Source organism: Lissotriton vulgaris, chromosome 4_1 (genome assembly GCF_964263255.1).
Source record: "Lissotriton vulgaris chromosome 4_1, aLisVul1.2, whole genome shotgun sequence".
In the NCBI taxonomy this organism is placed as follows: domain Eukaryota; kingdom Metazoa; phylum Chordata; class Amphibia; order Caudata; family Salamandridae; genus Lissotriton; species Lissotriton vulgaris.
Window position 1 is genome coordinate 567797952 of NC_141691.1, and position 18416 is coordinate 567816367.

General features: G+C 48.8%; 1 protein-coding gene across 3 annotated transcripts in view; it reads right to left on the reverse strand.

Annotated features, from left to right (window-relative positions):
* Nucleotides 1-18416, reverse strand: part of TRANK1 (tetratricopeptide repeat and ankyrin repeat containing 1) — a 1005982-nt gene that overhangs the window by 523631 nt on the left and 463935 nt on the right. For all 3 annotated transcript variants that reach the window (XM_086964756.1, XM_086964757.1, XM_086964755.1), the window contains one exon: nt 8427-8678. In XM_086964756.1, the coding sequence (XP_086820882.1) occupies nt 8427-8678 (252 nt within the window). The remainder of the gene's footprint in view (nt 1-8426; nt 8679-18416) is intronic.

The following is an 18416-nucleotide window of genomic DNA, read 5'->3' on the forward strand; positions in this document are numbered from 1 at the left end:
GCAAATGTCCTGCAAGGGCACACCGCGACCCAAGGCAGTTGTAGTGGCCGTGGATCGAGTGGAATGAGCCCTCAGCCCAACAGGGGGTTCCTTCTTAGCCAAGGAGTAACACGCCTGGATGCACATGATAATCCATCGAGAAATGGTCCTCTTGTGCACCGCTTTCCCTTTCTTAGCGCCCTCGTACCCAACAAAGAGTTGATCATCCACCCGGAACTGGCGTGTGCGATCCAGACAGAACGAGAGCGCACGTTTTGGGTCCAGACGGTGGAGCCTCTCCTCCTCTCTCGAGGGGTGCGGAGGCGGAAAGAAGGTGGGCAATGTGATGGACTGCCCAATGTGGAAGGCCGTGACCACCTTAGGCAAGAAGGAGGGCCTAGTCCTCAAAACAACCTTGTCCGGATGGACTGAAAGGAAAGGAGGCTTACAAGAAAGAGCCTGGAGCTCACTCACTCTCCTGGCAGAGGTGATGGCAACCAGGAAGGCAGTCTTCAAAGAAAGAAGGCGAAGAGGACAGTTGTGAAGTGGCTCAAAGGGAGCGCACATCAGAAATGTGAGAACCAGGTTCAAGTCCCACTGAGGCATCATGAAGGGAACAGGAGGAAAAGTATGAGTGATGCCCTTCAGGAATCGTTTTACGATAGGGGACTTGAACAAAGAAGGTTGGTCAGGCAGCCTCAGAAAGGCTGAAAGAGCCGAAAGATAGCCCTTGATAGTGCCCAGAGCAGAGCCCTGCCGGGCAAGAGAAAGAAGGAAGAGAAGAACCTCAGAGAGAGGGGCATTGAGGGGATCCACAGCCTTTGCTGTGCACCATGCCACAAATCTGTTCCACCTGCAGGCGTATACCGTCTTTGTGGAGGGACGCCTGGCTGCCAGAATGATGTTGCAAACTTCAGGAGGCAAGTCAAATGGCCTCAACTGTCGCCGCTCAATCTCCATGCATGGAGGTGGAGACTGGACAGGTTCGGGTGGAGGACCGTCCCCTGCTGCTGCGACAGAAGGTCCTCCTGAAGAGGCAGACGAACCGGGGGATCGACTGACATACTGAGTAGCTCGGGATACCAGTACCTTCGTGCCCAGTCCGGAGCCACAAGGATGACTTTTGCCTGGTCGCGCTTGATCTTCTTCAGCACTCTGGGCAGAGGAAGTATAGGCGGAAAAACGTACAACAGACCGCAGCTCCACTCGCGACGAAAAGCGTCTCCGAGCGAGTGCCGCCTTGGAAATTCCAACGCGCAGAGCTGATGACATTGCGCGTTCTCTTCGGTGGCGAATAGAATTAACCAAGGCTCTCCCCATCGCAGAAAGAGGCCTTGCGCCACGTCCGAGTTCAGACGCCATTCGTGATCCATCGAGCACCGACGGCTGAGTTCGTCCGCCCTGGCGTTCAGAGAACCTGCCAGGTGTTGAACCACCAGAGTCACGCCCTGATGTTCCAGCCATTGCCAGAGGCGCAGAGCCTCCTGGCATAGGGTCCACGACCCCACCCCGCCCTGTTTGTTGCAGTACCACATGGCGGTGGTGTTGTCCGTGAACACCTGCACTACACTCCCTCGGACAGACGGGAGGAATGCTTTCAGTGCCAGACGAATCGCCCGCAGCTCCAACAGATTGATATGGAGCCGGGACTCCGCCGGAGACCAGAGTCCTCTGATCTCCGCCTCTCCCAAGTGGCCTCCCCAGCCCTGGAGGGACGCGTCCGTCACAACCACGTGCTCCGGTTGGGGAAGGGAGAGGGATCTGCCGTTGACCCAATCGCGGTCCGTGAGCCACCACTGCAGCTGTCTCGCAGTCCCCTCCGAGATCAGGACATGGTCGGACAGGTTGCCCCGGTGCTGGGCCCACTGAAACTTCAGGTCCCACTGCAGAGCCCGCATCCGCCACCGTGCGTGATGCACCAGAAGGATGCAGGAGGCCATCAGCCCCAGAAGCCGCAGCGTCAACCTGACCGAAACCCGGGATAACGGCCCGAAGATCGGAACCAGGGCCTGTATATCCCAAACCCGCTGTTCGGGCGGGTAAACCCGAAACTGCGCCGAGTCGAGAACCGCTCCGATGAAAAGGAGCTTCTGAGAGGGGCACAGGTGTGACTTCGGCACATTGATGGAAAATCCCAGCCGGTGCAGGAGATCCGCCTTAGTCTGGAGGTGGTTGACGACTGCCTGGGGCGAGCCCGCCTTCAACAACCAGTCGTCTAGGTAGGGGAAGACTGAAACCCCTAACCTGAGCAGGTGAGCTGCGACCACCGCCATCACCTTCGTGAACACCCGTGGGGCGCTGGTAAGGCCGAAGGGGAGCATGGTAAACTGAAAGTGCTCGAGGCCAACCGTGAACCACAGGTAACGCCGGTGGGCCGGCAGGACGGGGATGTGGAAGTATGCGTCCTGCAAGTCCAACGCTACCATCCAGTCTCCTGGGTCTAGGGCAGCTAAGACCTGAGCCAAAGTCAGCATCTTAAACTTCTCCTTCCGGAGGAAGCCGTTGACGTTCCTCAGATCCAAGATAGGGCGTAGGCCCCCTTTGCCCTTCTTGGGTACCAGGAAGTAGTGGGAGTAGCAACCACGTCCTACTTATGGCCCAGGAACGCGCTCGATGGCCCCCTTGGCCAAGAGGGCCGAAACTTCCTCCTGCAGGAGCCGCAAGTGATCCCCCGATACGCGGTGGTGTTGCGGTGGCATGGCTTGAGGGGTCGTCTCGAAGGGGAGGGAGTAGCCCCTTCGGACGATCTGCAGCACCCACCTGTCCAAAGTGACTGTGCGCCAGTGAGAGAGGTGATGGCGAACCCTGCCTCCCACTGGCGTCACATGGGCCGAAAAGCACGGACTAGGAGGGTTTAGAGGCGGATGCTGCGGGGGCAGGTGTGGACTGGCTCCGCTTGTTTCCCCGACCGCCTCCACGGCGGTTTCCACGGCCGCCGCCGCGCTGGACGACAGTTTGCGGCGAGTGGCTGGCGGCACGTGTGGGGGCGCCCCTTCCTTGGCCACGAAAGGAGCGAAAGGCACCCATTTGCTGGCGCGGGGCCGAGAGGCCCAAGTACTTGGCCGTAGCCCTGGAGTCATTAAAGCGCTCAAGCGCGTGGTCTGCCTTGTCGCCAAAGAGGCGACAGCCATCGAACGGCATGTACATGAGTTTATTTTGGACGTCTGCCGAGAAGTTGGCGGATCTCAGCCAGGCGTGGCGTCGTATCGCCACCGTCGTAGCCATCGCTCTGCCCAGCGAGTCAGTAGTATCCAGTCCGCACCTGATTGAATACTTTGCTGCTTCCCGGCCCTCCAGTAGGGCTTGGCCGAGTTTGGCCCGTACCTCCAACGGACACTCTGGCAGCACTTCCGCCACCGTTTCCCACAGAGAGTGGGTGTAACGGCCCAAGAGGCATGCGGTGTTGGAGGACCGCAGTCCCAAGCTAAGGGACAAGAACACCTTTTTGCCATAGGCCTCGTACCTCTTAGATTCCCGACGGGGGAGCCGTCGGGAATGCGGTCTGGGAGTTAGAGGCCTGGATAACCAGACTCTCGGGGGTAGGGTGGGTGGACAGGAAACATGGGTCGCCCGGGGCCGGGCGGTGGCGTCTGGCCACGTTCCTATCTACAGGCGAACCTGTAGCGGGCCTGGATCAAGTGCCCAAAAGAACGTCCGTCAAGGCCTCATTAAACAGCAGCAGAGGCTCCATGGAGCATGACTGCGGCTTAAGGACCTCAGTGAGGAGGTTAGTCCTCACGGCCGCGACGGGGAGCTCAAGGCCCAAGGCCTTAGCAGCCCTCATCAACACCACACTATATGTAGCGCCCTCCTTCGAAGCCACGGTAGGAGGAGAAACGAATCCCGTGTCTGGAGAGGTGTCCAGGCCACTGGCCTCCCCAAGGTCTCCTGCCCAGTCCATGTTAGACTGACATTCCCTTGTCAGAGGGTCCTCAGACCACTCCCAATTCTCCTCTTCCCCCATCTCCTGAGATTCAGGGTCATAAGCGAATGAAGACGGTTCATAGAAATGAAAATCTCCGAACGGCGTCGAGAGCGACGCCGGAACCGTTTGAGAGGAGGCATCGGGGCCGACGCCGGAGGCGACACCACACGGACCGACCCCGGGGGGGTCGTAAGGTCCACCGGGGACGGTCCATCGCCCGAGGAGGGTCCAGCGGCTCCCTGCGGCGCCGGGCCCGAAGGCACAGACGACGCCGGGGCTGCTGTACCCTGCGGCGCAGGGCCCGAGGGCACCGGCGGTGTCGGGATCGTGGGGCCCTGCGGCGCCGGGCCCGAAGGCGCCGGCGGCTCGAGGCCGAAGCACCCAACAGCCTCGGGGTCGTAGCCCCCGACCCACTAGGGCCCCCAGACGGGTTCACTGGGCCCGAAGGCGCCGCAGAACCCGTCGGAGGAGAAAGGGACCTCATGGCCATGAGGAAACGCTCGATCTCCTCCGGCGTCGCGTTCAGCCCATGGACCGGGGGGTATGGGGCCGGATGCGGCGCCCGCGACTCCCGAGGAACCGCGTGGGCTGTGTCACCTGAACCCCCGGCCACATCGCGCGAGCATCGGGGGGAGTCGGAAGAGCGATGATGTCTCTTCGACTTCTTGTGCTTCTTACCTGACGACTTGGACCCGGAGGAGTGGCGCCAACTCCCGGAGCTGTGACGGCTCCGTCCCCGCGACCTGTCCCTCGACCTCCCGTGGGACCGGGACCGGGACCTCACACGGCGCGGGGCCGACTGGCGGATTTCGAGTCGCCTGCGGGACCGCTCCCGCCTGGCCTTCCTCGAAAGGGCCCGACAGTCGGAGCAGGCCTCGTCGTCATGGTCGACGCCCAAACACATCAGGCACAGGCGGTGGGGGCCCGTGACCGACATGGTACGGTCGCACTCGTCACAATGCTTGAATCCGGGCATCCCTAACGGCACCGTCGGAGTCGTAAAGGCTTCGAAATGGATCAAAAAAGATCACAAAAGTTTAGTCAAAAAGTGACTAGGGAACTGCTCTTTCCAGATCTGCGCTGGCTGGCGCGGAAAAAAGAAGAACTGACGTCAGCACGCGGAGGCGGCGTCTAAGTACTCCGACGACGTCATCATGGCGCCCACGACGCCGACGACGGACACGGAGCCGCAGACGACGCCTACAGACGCGCAAGGGTACTGCTACACAAAACTTTCCGGATCCAATCTGACGCCTGGGGTTATTCTAAGGTAAGGAATCTATCACTAACGTGTCTCTTTCAGATTTACAGCTCCGTGCCTCGAACACGATTTCACACCAGGTGAGATTTCTAAAGCTTTTTTGTACATTCTGAACACAGTCTAGGGCTTAACGTGAATTTATTAAGTGTTTATTGGGTACTGGCTTTTGGGATCAGGGCACATATAAATGCTCTAGGTCAAATAATTAAAGTAGCGGAGCATATCTCCCTGGGAGTTCAGGCAGCTGTGTTATTTTACATTTAATTATGCAGGGTATTAAAAGATTCACCAATGCATTTCTAGGTGTTCCTTCTTTCCTTTTCTCCCAAACTGTTACCCACCACCCTCAAAAGATCCTGGGTGTTCGAGTCCTAGATGAGTATAAAGTGGTTTGCCAGTTTCTTAAGAAAAACTTAATTTTCATTTTTCCCCTCCGATTGTGCTTGAGGAAATGATATATGAATGGTATATTGTTCTCTATAATAGTATTTCTTCCTTGTTGATTCAATTTTTTAGGTCTCACTGTGGTATTCAGTCCATGGGGTTTTAAACATGACCAGCCTTACCATCGGTTCTTTTATCTGCCTTTCCAAATTCCGTTTTTTACCTTGGTAAATAGCATTAATTTGTCCTGCCTTTGAGCTTTTTTGTTCCGCCCTGGAGATTGCCCCTGCTACAGGGATCCTCTCGTTATTGACCATATGTTTTGCTTCAGGGCACTACTTTGTTTTTTCTGATCTCTCCTCAAGGCTCACAGTTCACGTAATCTCCCACCTCCCACCCTGTTGCAAGAACAACATCTGCCTCTCTCAGGTTCTGTGCAGTGTCATTGTTCTGTGATCGGGCCACCCTCTCCTCACTGCTTGTACATCGCTTTCTACTCCCACCAACACTTTATTTTTTACAGTGGCTCATAGTATCAGAGCGCTTTACTGGAGTGCCACTTAAGCTACTTGTTTACATTTGACACGGCAAATCGAATGATTCACCCTGAATCAGATGTTGAGTCGACGTAGAGACTCAAACCCTGTTCCTTAGCTCCGAAGGCCGCAGCTCTGGCTGTCATGCCATATGGTATTCGGTCCACCGCTAAGCTGCTTTTAGCAGATGTAGGCATTTAAAGTTCAGAATCAGATGAGGGAATTCATTCTCAACTCACACTCAAATATTTCAGTAATTGCCTTTTTCAAAACAATAATATTGTAATTCGCCCAGAATCACAGAATGGTGAGCTGCTGTCGAGACTCAAACCTGGTCCCTCAGCTCCAACGTCGGCAACTCTGACCGTGATGCCACATCCTCTACAGTACGGGACTGGGGTCTGCAGCGGGATGCATTAGCTCCTCTTCATTCCTGACAAGCCGCCTCAAGCAAGAGGTAAAAGATTCTGGTTCTTGCTGTCAGCAGGGTATGCCTTTCCCTGTGCTGCCCTCCCTCCTCTCGTTATTGTTACCTTTATCTTTTCCATCGAAATATATTTTTGTGAAGAATTCATTTAGTAAATTTTATCTTTCTCTAAAATGAAATTTTGTCAGCTTGATTTCGTCAGGCTAACTGTCCTCATTTTAGATTTTTGTGACAAATGACAGATTACCATGGTCACGTCTCTGAAGAGGTCAATTTAGAATTAACCTTAACTTTGCATCTCTTTCCTTGCCACGAGGCTGTACCATCCGAGAGATAGGAATCTTGCAACCATAAGAAAAAATACCAGGACTGGCCCAAACACTTCCTATTATTTTGCTGTCCCAGCAGATAGGCGTTGCAAGTACCTGTATGTATGTTCTTGCAATTCTTATGTTGTCCCTCTTTCGTGTTTACAGAAGGTTTCATTAACATTCTCACTATGTCCTGCAACTCCGGTTCAGGTGTGGACTTAGCAATAGAGCTCAATTGGAGTACGACAGCAGCGGTGTGCTGTCTTAAGGCTGTGTAGGTGCCGGCCTGTTTTCTCCATTTTGTCTCGCCCCGTTAAGTTGGATTGTAGTTTTGCCTTGCATTTTAGACTACCCTACCCGTCCCCTTTGTACTAATATAATCTCCTAGGCTGTTCACAAACCTGCTGGCTCCTCTGGTGACTCGCCTACGGTCCTGGGGGATTCGGGTTCACCAGCACTTCAATTAATACCATTTCATCCTCATTCTCAATGGCAGGCTTTACTGCACACCTCTAAGGTATGTTTTCCTCTTGGTTTCTTTGGATGGAGGCAGATTTCCACTAAATCAAATCTATTTCTTTACCAGAAGTATTGCAGTGTAGCTTTTTTCTACACTGCATTGGGAGAGGATTTTCAATCCTATTTCCACAGTAATAAAATTAAGGTCTTGTTCTTGAAGCCTTCTTAGATGAGGTGATGTTTCTGCAAGCCATTGGCTTTAGTCACATGGGGATATAGCGTCCGGGTACTTCTGTATGAGCGCGCACATATATATATACACACAGGTGTCCGACCCTAGTGCTGAAGTCTGCATGCTTGCACGCCTTTGGGGTAAGCAGGTAGTGCACCAAGGCACTCAGTGGTGTACATCTCAGAGCCCTAGTCTTCGCCTCCCTTATGTGTTCTGTGTTATATGGTTTGAAGCAGGGCCGGACTGGTTGTAGAGGGTACTTGGTGTTTACCTGGTGGGCCACCAGGGTGGGGGCCATTTTTGTTACCGGGGATGGTTTTATAACACCTTGTAACAAAATCAGGTGCAGTGTTTTCCTTTTCCAGCAACGCATCACCCAACCCCCCTAGCCCATCCCCCCTCCCCAGGCAGTCCGACTCAATTGCCAGGGCCGGTTTGCATTCCCAGTACAGCTCTGGTTTGAAGTGCAAATACTCCCTGCCCAGGGGGAGGTGTGAACCTGGGGCTCTTTGCACATTGACTCTTAACACCCAGGATCACAGCAACGCAGATTTGTTCAGACTCCTGGTATCCTCCCTTTAAATGGAAAGCTCACACCCTTGCACTACAATGACAAAACCAATTTATTTTCATTCACTCTTCAAGATTTACGTTCTAGACACCCGCTTACCTCCTCTCCCCTCCCTCGCCACCATCTACATACACTCCATAACACATAGGTAAAATACATTATCATTTACAGCACCAGTAACTTAAACCCAAGAAAATGTGAGACCTATTGTATTTCCTTTGCTTGTTTTTTAAAAACTTTTCATTAAACATATATCCGTGCACACACACACAAACACGCACATTGACAAGAGCAAAATAACAAAACAGCAAAAAATAGAGCAAATACATGTGAATGCTCACCTCCTCTTTCCAGTAGGCATCTCAATAGCTGTACTCGTTGCTTGTACGGTCTAAGGTCTTTCACAACAACACCAATGTTGAAGTCTGAAAGGCAGCAGTTTTTAAACAGGCCTCCTTTTTCCAGTTCATCCCCACTGGCTTTCCCTGTGAGCAGCAGTAAGACCTCGTGCCACTTTTGCGTAAATAACAAATGAACTACTACCATTTTAGCATAGCTTTCTGCAATGTCACAGGTCATTTCGGGTGGAATTTCTGCAAAGACAAAAAAAATATTACAATTAACCGTACTAATTTAACACAAAAAGAAATGTAAAAACTGGATTGCTGTGCACTAATGCTAAACAATTAAATAAGCTTTGGCATTGTCAGTCGGTCTGCATTCAAAAGAATGATTGTATTGTAATGTAATGTAATGTGAATCACTACAAGTACATAGCATATGAATGGATAAATATGTGTGTGGAAGCAAAGAACTGTAGTGTAATACTGGAATTGGTTAAAAGGTCAGGTGAAATATGCACTTTAGAGCCAAACCTAAATGTCCTTGTAGGTTAAGGACTGCCCTCCTCCCATCTATGATGCTACCAGAGAAATCCACCATAAATTATCTAGTTACCGAAGACACTTTAATAGCATTACAATGTCATACATGTGACCCTGAAAGTTCGAGTTCAAGCAGCGAAATACAGCTGTTTAGACGGCAATCGCTTTTTTGTTGAATTCCAACCTCTGCCCAATCAAAATATTTAATCTTGGCCACTAATATGTTGGCAGAGCCGAAATCTCTCTCTAGTAAAGCTCACTCTGGCAACAGTTGCACTGTCAAGCTAGACCATAAAAAGATAAAGGGCTGCTTCCTGATCAATGTGACATTCTACCACCACAAACAAAAATAATATTTCAGTAAAGCATACTACTGTTTTCGCATGTTTAATTTGGGCAATATCTTTTCAAGCTTGCAAGAAAACGGTGCCACAATGTTAGAAGAAATAAGACAAAATTAACGGAGTTTGGTACATGCACCTTTTTTTTTAGATTTCGCATACGCAGCGATCATGCGCTGCATAGGAGGGCCTTTAGCCGTCGGTCTGCTAATTTTCAAGCATTGCACTCAAGCTTGTGGCGGCATCCACCTTGCGGGAGCGAGCAGCAGCGTGCCACAAGCACAAGTGCAGTACTTGAAAAGTGAAGACCGAGCACGCACCACCCCCGGGCTTGTTAGGTCTCCTGCACGCGATTGTTAATTAGCGCGTTCGCCGCGCTCGGTATGCCGGGAGCGGTGTGAGACCAGCGCTTGTTTTTTATCTTTGTTAAATATGAGGTTGCAAGCCCTTTTGCTTCTCACCGCAGATAACACTGCTGCTGTTCACAACATTGAGATCCGTGGAAGACAATAAATACCAACATAAGAAGAAAAGGAAAATGCTACTTAGCAGTATGCATCTTTTCTTGGCATGTAGAGCTGTACACTATGCATAGATCGCCATTTGGTGTTGGGCTCGGATGTTTGCATGTTGTTTTTGTCTTCGAAGAAGTCTTGTAGTCACAAGGTTGGTGACTCCTCCTTCGGCTGACAGTGCACATGGGCTTCGGCTCCATCGTTAGATTGTTTTGCCAGTAGGGTTAGATGGAGAAGTGAGAAATAGAAAGGTGTCCATGCGTGATGTATCTAATTATGATAGATCAGATAGAAGTATCCAGGAGGAGGGTAGGCGTGTACAATTCTGCAGCTCTACATGCCAAGAACAGATGCATACTGGTAAGTAGCATTTTCCGTTGGAGGCATATGAGCTGCAGATTGTACACTATGCATAGGCTATATAGCAGTATCCTCCTTAGCGGTGGCTACATGTATCTGTTGCAGTAGTTTGAAAAAATGTTTTAATACAGCCTGACCTACACTAGCTTGTTGTTTTGCTTGCTCATCTACACAATAGTGTTTTGTGAAGGTGTGTGGTGTGGCCCAAGTTGCTGCTTTGCAGATGTCATTGAGGGGAATGTTCCCTAAGAATGCCATATATGTCCATAGTTTACGTGTAGAATGAACTCTAGGGGGAACGGTTAATGTGCGTTTGGCTTTAGGGTAGCATATTTGTATGCATTTTATAATCCACCTTGCAATTCCGGTCTTGGACATAGGATTGCCTTTATGAGGTGGGGAGAAAGCTACGAAAAGCTGTTTAGTTTTCCTAAAGGCTTTTGTTCTTTCAATGTAGTAAAGTAATGCTATTTTAACATCAAGGTTGTGTAGAGCTCTCTCTGCCACTGAGTTTGGTTGGGGGAAGAATACTGGTAGTTCAACAGACTGGTTTAGATGAAATGCAGATACTACTTTGGGTAAAAAAGGTGTATTTGTTCTAGGAACCACTTTGTTATGATGGGTTTGTAAAAATGGTTCTTGTATGGTTAATGCCTGGAGTTCGCTCACTCTTCTGAGAGATGTGATGGCAACTAAAAATGCTACTTTCCAAGTAAGGTACTGTAGTTTACATTTGTGTAAAGGTTTAAATGGAGGACCCATTAGTCTGGTAAGCACTATATTGAGATTCCACACTGGGGAGGGTGGAGCTTGTGGTGGAAGTCCTTCCATAAAAGATTTGATAGCAGGAACTCTAAACAAAGAAAAATGTTGTCTGTTTTGCAAGTAGGCCGTTTTGGCAGCTACATGCAATCTTATGGATGTATACGCTAGGTTACATTGTTGTAGATGTAAAAAGTAACAAATGTTGTTTTGAATGGAAGCATCCAATGGGTCAATTTTGTTGAGAGAGCAATAAATGACGAACCTCTTCCATTTTGCTGCATAGCATACCCTTGTTGTAGGGCGTCTAGCTTCTTTTGATAATGTTCATACAGTCTGGAGGAAGATTGAGGTTGCCAAACTCTAGGATTTCAGGAGCCAGATCGCAAGTTTGAGCCGATTGGGATCTGGGTGTCTTATCTCTCCATCGCTTCGAGTGAGAAGCTTTGGTAAGAGGGGCAGCTTTTGATGTGGTACTACTGATAGCTGCAACAGAGTTGTGAACTGTGGTTGCCTAGCCCATGTTGGAGCAACGTGGATCACTGTGAGAGAATGCTGTTGAAGTTTCCTCACTAGCAATGGAATGAGTGGGAGAGGCGGAAAAGCGTAAGCAAAGGTGCCTGACCAATTCATCCATAGTGCATTGCCTTTGGACAATGGGTGTGGATACCTAGATGCGAAGCTTGGGCGTTTTGAGTTTTGGTGTGTGGCGAACAGATCTATGTCTGGTTGTCCTCACATGTGAAAGAACGGAAGAAAAACTTGAGGATGGAGTTCCCAATCGTGGATATGTTGTGTTTGACGACTGAGCAGATCCGCTATTTGATTGTGTACTCCTGGTAGATGTTCTGCTAGGATGTATATCTTCCGTGGAATGGCCCACCTCCAGATGCTCTGTGCTAGACGGGATAACTGGAGAGTGTGTCCCCCGTTTTTGAGTGTAATAAATTGCTGTCCTGTTGTCTGTATAAATTTGGACAGCTTTGTCTAGGACTTGCGGTTGAAACGACCCCAACACTAGAGAGATTGCAACAATTCCAGGTAGTTGAAGTGGAATTGCTTTTGTTGAGAGGTCCATAAACCTTGAATGGTATGGTTTTGGAGATGTGCTCCCCAGCCGGTGAGCGATGCATCTGTTAGCACTATCTGTGGAACTGGCTCGAGGAACGGCCGCCCGTTGGAAAGGGTTTTTGTGGCTCACCACTGCAAAGAGCGATGGGTGCTGTCGTCCACGAACAACAGATCTGTTAGTTGACCTTGAGCTTGGTTCCACGGACATGGTAGACATACTCGTAATGGGCGCATTTGCAATCTTGCATGAAGGACGTGAAAAATGCAAAATGCAATTATACCTATGAGCTGCATGAACACTCTTGCTGATAGTGAATGTTGTGGCTGAAATTTTCGAAATAGGGTTTGTATCGCATTTATCCTGATGGGATTCGGATATGCTAGGGCTGTGGAAGTATTCACTGTTGCCCCTGGATATTGTTGCATTGTAGACGGTTGGAGATGGGATTTGGTTAGATTTACTGTGAATCCCAGACTGTGAAGCAACTGTATTGTCCGGAGTGTGTGTTGAACACAGTTGCTGTGGGAGTTTGCTTTTATGAGCCAATCGTCTAGGTAGGGGAAGGCATGAATTTGTTGTCTTCTGAGATGGGCTGCAACTACCGTGAGGCATTTGGTGAAAACCTTGGGTGCTGTGGTGACTCCGAATGGTAGCACCTTGAACTGGTAGTGTTGATCATCTACCACAAATCTGAGCTACTTCCTGTGAGCAAGCGAGCAAGATGTATTGGAATGTGGAAGTAGGCATCTTTTAGATATATAGTGGAGAGAAAGTCGCCTTGCTGTAGTAGTGGAAGCACTTGTTGTAAAGTGACCATGTGGAAGTGGTCTGATTGAATGTAAAAGTTGAGTGGTCTGAGGTCCAGTATTGGTCTTAGAGAGCCGTCCTTCTTTGGGATTAGGAAATAAAGAGAGTAGACTCCTGTCCCCTGATGAATTAGAGGAAATGGCTCTATTACATCTTTTTGCAACATTGCTAAGACTTTCTGTTTGAGGAGCGTTAGGTGTTCTAATGTCATTGGACGCTGTCTTGGAAGAATGTTGGGGGGGTGGAGAAGTGAGTTCCAGGCAATTACCATACTGGATAATTTGCCTTACCCACTTGTCTGTTGTGATGGAATTCCAGACCGGTAGGAACTGTGAGATGCATTCCCCGTCACGAGTGGGATAATTGGGGGGAAGCGCAGGGAAGTCACGGTTTATTGTTAGGGGAGGGGCAGGTGTTATTACCTCTGCCTCTACCCTTATTGTTGTTACCTCTGTAACCTCCTCTATTGTATCCCCTAGAAAAGGAGCCCTGGTTGGGACTTTTATAGGATGACGTGGGGTGTTCTGATGTATTGGTTTTGGAACCTGCTCTATAAAAGGATTGACTAAAGGAGCCTCTGGCAGATGGTGACTGTAAGGTTCCCATAGACTTTGCGGTTTGTGTCTTTTTACATTTTTTATAGAGATGCGTCAACTGCAGGTCCAAAGAGGTGCTGTTGATCAAATGGTTGATTTAGGATCGTATTTTGTACCTCTTGCTTAAATCCAGATACCCTGATCCAGGCGTGTCTACGTAGCAGAACACTAGTATTTATTGCACGTGACGCGGTGTCAGCTGCATCAAGTGCACATTTGATTGAGGTATTGGTTATAAGTTTACTTTCTTGTACAAGGTCATTGACTTAGTCCTTATATTCTTGGGGCAGATGTTGAATGAGCTTTTCCAGCTCATAAATAATGAGCCCTATCGTATCTTTCTAGAAGGGCTTGTGTGTTTGCTATTTTCTAGGAATTCGCAGCTTGAGATGCCATACGTTTACCTGAGGCGTCTAAGAACTTGGATTCTTTGTCAGGAGGTGGTGTGTCTCCTGACCCATGGGAGTTTGCCCTTTTTTGTGCATTGGCAACTACTAGTGAATCTAAGGAAAGTTGGCTCTTAATGTAGATAGGGTCACTGGGAGCTGCCTTGTATTTTTTATCTACTCTGGGTTAAGAACCCTAGCTCTAACTGGGTCTAGAACCCTAGCTCTAACTGGGTCTTTGAACACCTCAGGAGCAGGAGCATGTCTAATGAGGCCTTGTTGCATGGGTACGACATGAGTAGATTTTTGTGGTTGGGAAAAAGTCTCCAATAAAAATCTTCCTCTACAGGGTCTGAATGAAGTTTGACCTTGTGATATGTAGCTGCTCTGTTGATCAGTTGGGCAAACCCTACATTGCCATCCAGTGGGGATGGTTTTGGTGGGGTAAATGTCCAGATCATTTATTAGATCAGGATCAGTACTATAATCATGCCATGGGTCTGGTTCCTGTGGTAACTCGTCAGGATCTAACGGCATTATGTCTTCATCTAATTGCCCATGCTCTTGTGAATTGTCACTATTCTCTGATTCTAGAGAGTGTGGTGGCGAAATAAATTTAATTAGGGTTAACAGGTGGTGGAGGTTAAGGTGGTGGTGAAGTGTTAGTAGCTATATGAATCTTCTTTGGAGGAATTGGAATTTGTGGTAAATGATCTGGTTTCCTCTTTGTAGGTGGCTTGGCGACTATGTGACCAGTCTTTGGGGGAATAAAGATAGTACTCTGCCTTGGATCCGGCAAAAAAAGCTCTTCAGAATCGATAGGCTTGCTTGGCGTAGAAGATTGGTCCTTGGGAGCCGTTTTTGGATATTTTGGGAAATTGTCCGGTACAGCATCCTTTCCCGATTCCGAAGTTTTCGGTGCTTTGTCTTTTGATGGTACCAAAGTCTTTTCCGCAGTTTTCGGCACCGAGGATTTGTCTGTTTGCTTCTCGGCCAAGGTTTTATCCGGCTGTTTCGGTGCCTGTGGTTTAGCCGGCTGCTTTGATGTTGACGTTTTCTTTAGTGTCGATACTTTATTGGAGTGCTTCGGTGCTGCGAATCTTTTGTAGATTTCGGTGCTGAATGTTTTCCCGGTGCCAGTGGAAGAGGGCGTGGCAACTCGGTCGACTGAGCTTTCGGTGCCGAGGGTGTTTTTTCGGTACCGGATGGTTGGTTTGAGCTGGATGGCTTTTGTTTGTAATTCGGTGCTGGGGGCGGGGCGTTCGAAGTTTTAGTACGGTGTAAACCTGAGCCCGAAGGCGAAGGTGTTACAGGTGCCATTGGTGTGGGATTGGCTGGGCTTTCAGTACTCACGTCCCTTTGATTAGGGTGATGTCATCTTCGGAGTAGGACGTCTGCTTCAGAGTCCGGAATCTCTTCTGGCTCCGGAAAGTTGTTGGGACCTGGATGGAAGATGTCCGGAATGGAACCTGTGCCTTGCTGCATGTAGTGGCATCGAGCTCAACGATCCCGGATAGTCTTTTTTGGTTTGAATGAGAGGCAAGCTTCACAAATAACCTCTAGATGTTCCGAAGAGAGGCACAGATTGCAGACAGGATGGAGGTCAGAGTGTGGAAACTTAGCACCACACTGTGGACATTTTTTAAATGGAGTCCGTTCCATCTACATCCGTCTCTATGGGCGCGGGTATGCCCAGCGGCCTCGAGGTTCACAGGCGAAGTGTAATGGAAGTTGTCGAGGGTGCGCATTGAAGGCACGCGATCGAGACAATACCGTCGGTAAACTGTGATTGCGCGTCGAAGGGGGCTCGAGAACAAAACAGATCCGGAGCGCAGCAAGTCACATCCAAACCCGATGGTGGAAAAAACTATCTAACAATGTTTGCCTTCCGAAAAAGCCGCAATTTAAAGCATCATCTTGTAAGAGCAGCACTACCCAATCCTACAACACACTCTACCCTTGATGCACATTGGGAGTTGGAACCCTTGTTCGGGCACTCTAAATGTGGATGTTGTAACGTCTGTGATTATACCATGGAAGGGAAAAGCTTTAATTTCAATAACACCACCATGAAATGTCATATTTTTTCCAATTGTTATACATGTAATGTCATCTACTTGATCCAGTGTCCATGTCCTAAAGTATATATTGGCCAAACAACACAGAAAATTAAAACCAGGATTGGCCAACATAGGAGCAGAGTGAGGTGCAAAACTCCTAATGCCCCATTGGTGAAACATTTTTCATTCTCAGGTCACAACGAGAACGATATCGAATGTACAGTCTTGAATGCTCTCAAACTCCCCCAAAGAGGCGGAGGGAGATATGGCTCAACTACTCAAAAAGGAGAAACTCAAAATGATAATACGTATGGATGTATCAGACAGGGTCTGAATAGGACTGAGCATTGGCCCTCACTACTCTGAAACTTCAACTGGACCTTTCCGATCACGCTGCTGCAAAAAGACTGTAACCTGGTTTCACTGACCATTCTTGTTCATGTCCCCTGTAAATATTCCTTTTGTTAATAATTTTTGTTTTTGATTTCGGTGTTAAACAATTCTGGGTTTGCTTATGATGCTCCATGATTTCAGTATCTAAACCTTTCTGCATGGATCATCACATATAATTCTGGAACACCTTTATTTTTTACATAACAATGTGACTATTACTTTCTTGCATAATCCAGCCTTCTAAATAATTTCTATATATCCAAACCTCCCCTTAACACCTACCCGTAAATCACCCTTACAGCTGCAGTCTCTCTTCCCTTTCTTCTGAATCACTCACCCAATATGGCCGCCATATCGTGCACAATTGTAAACCGGATAGAACGAGCACTCTCACGCACGGGAGTTAGATTCTCTGCCATCGCGCACTTTGAACTCTGAATTGCCATCCACGCCTGCAATTCTGGTAAGCTCTCCCCTCACGGGCCAAATCTCGCTAGCTACCACACTAAGAGCCAGATGTAGGTAAATCCGATTTACAGACTTTTAAATACCGAGTCATACCGAATCGGTATTTAAAAGTCGGTAAATTGGAAGGAGGCAGATGTAGGTAAAAAATTACCGAATCTGTAAGAGTCAGTATTTACCGATTCTGTAAATACCGAATCTGCAGTTCCCATTGATTCCTATGGGCCTTGAAGCCCATAGGAATCAATGTGAAATACGGATTCGGTATTTACAGAATCGGTTAATACCGAATCCTGCAAGGGTGCAGGGGGTGTCACTTTGACACCCTCTAGCACCCCACTTCTGGACTTGTGTGCAATGTGGCACACAGACATGCCCTAAGAACATGTCTGTGTCACATTGCACAGGTGTGCATGCACAGATGTGCATGCACACCTGAATTCGGTATTTTACCACCCAATAGGATTGGGTGGTAAAATACCGATTTTTAAGGGCCTGTGGCACTCTTAGGAGTGCCACCTACATGTGGTTTTTCCGAATCGGTAAATATACCGATTCGGTATTTTACCGATTCTGTAAATTTACCGATTCGGTAACTTTACAGAATCGGTAAAATATAGGCCCCCTACATCTGGAAACCCTAATACCGGTCGGTAACGGCCGAATTCGGCTGTTACCGACCGGTATTAGGGCTCCTACATCTGGGCCTCAGATTGATATTATCCTTACTAAGGTTCACCCTTATCTGCATAGATACCACTATACGGATCATTCAACCGGCTCCTAATTAAGGCTCAGTTTATTAAGGCATCTACGGCGCTGCCGACACTCCTAGCGAAAGGCTCCTTAATAAGCAACTGTAATGCGATTTCCTTATCCCTGTACCTTCGCCCATTAACTTGATCATAATTGGTTAAGTAACACTCTCCCAATTCTTAGGAAATCCCTTGCGTCAGACTCGGACCTTAAATTAACCAGGACCGGAGCATTAGAGCCCTACTACGTTCTACGGTTGGTTTACCTTTTATTTCCGTGCATGCTCCAGACATTTCGTTTTGATAGGCATGTGAGGCGTTCTCACGCCAAATTCAAACTTTGCGGCATGGCAGCCCAAAACACTACTCCACGCTCAAAGGTTGTTTTCCCTCGTATTTCCGTGCATGCTCCAGACATTTGGTTTCGATAGGCATGTCAGGCGAACTCACGCCTCTTTCAAACATCGCAGCATGGCAGGCCACAACACTAAGCCGAACTCTCCTCAACGCACGTGTTTCACTTTTTCCCTCGCTGCATAAGGCCAGCAGTTCCAATTGCTACTGCACTTGCAGTCAGTCCATCACCTAGCCCACAGAAATAGGCACAAGCCACTTCCCTTAAGCCTATGGCCTATCTATCATTCTTGGAGCTTACCCAATTGCACCGCTAATTCACCAATCCATGCACCCACGCATGGGTTAGGCCATAATTACACCGTTCTCTTCAAACGCATGGCACCATCAATATCAGGGCCTCCTAGCAAGCTTTGTCTCTTTTTCTCCAACCTAATTCTCTGCCTTAATCCCCCCTCTTTCTCCCCACAGGCAGCTTTGTTATATTCAGGCATGCACAGAAGCCTGATGATGATCCCACTATCCTTTAAAAGGGATCGAAACGTCGTTGACCTATGGAATAGTTTCACGCGGAAAACCAT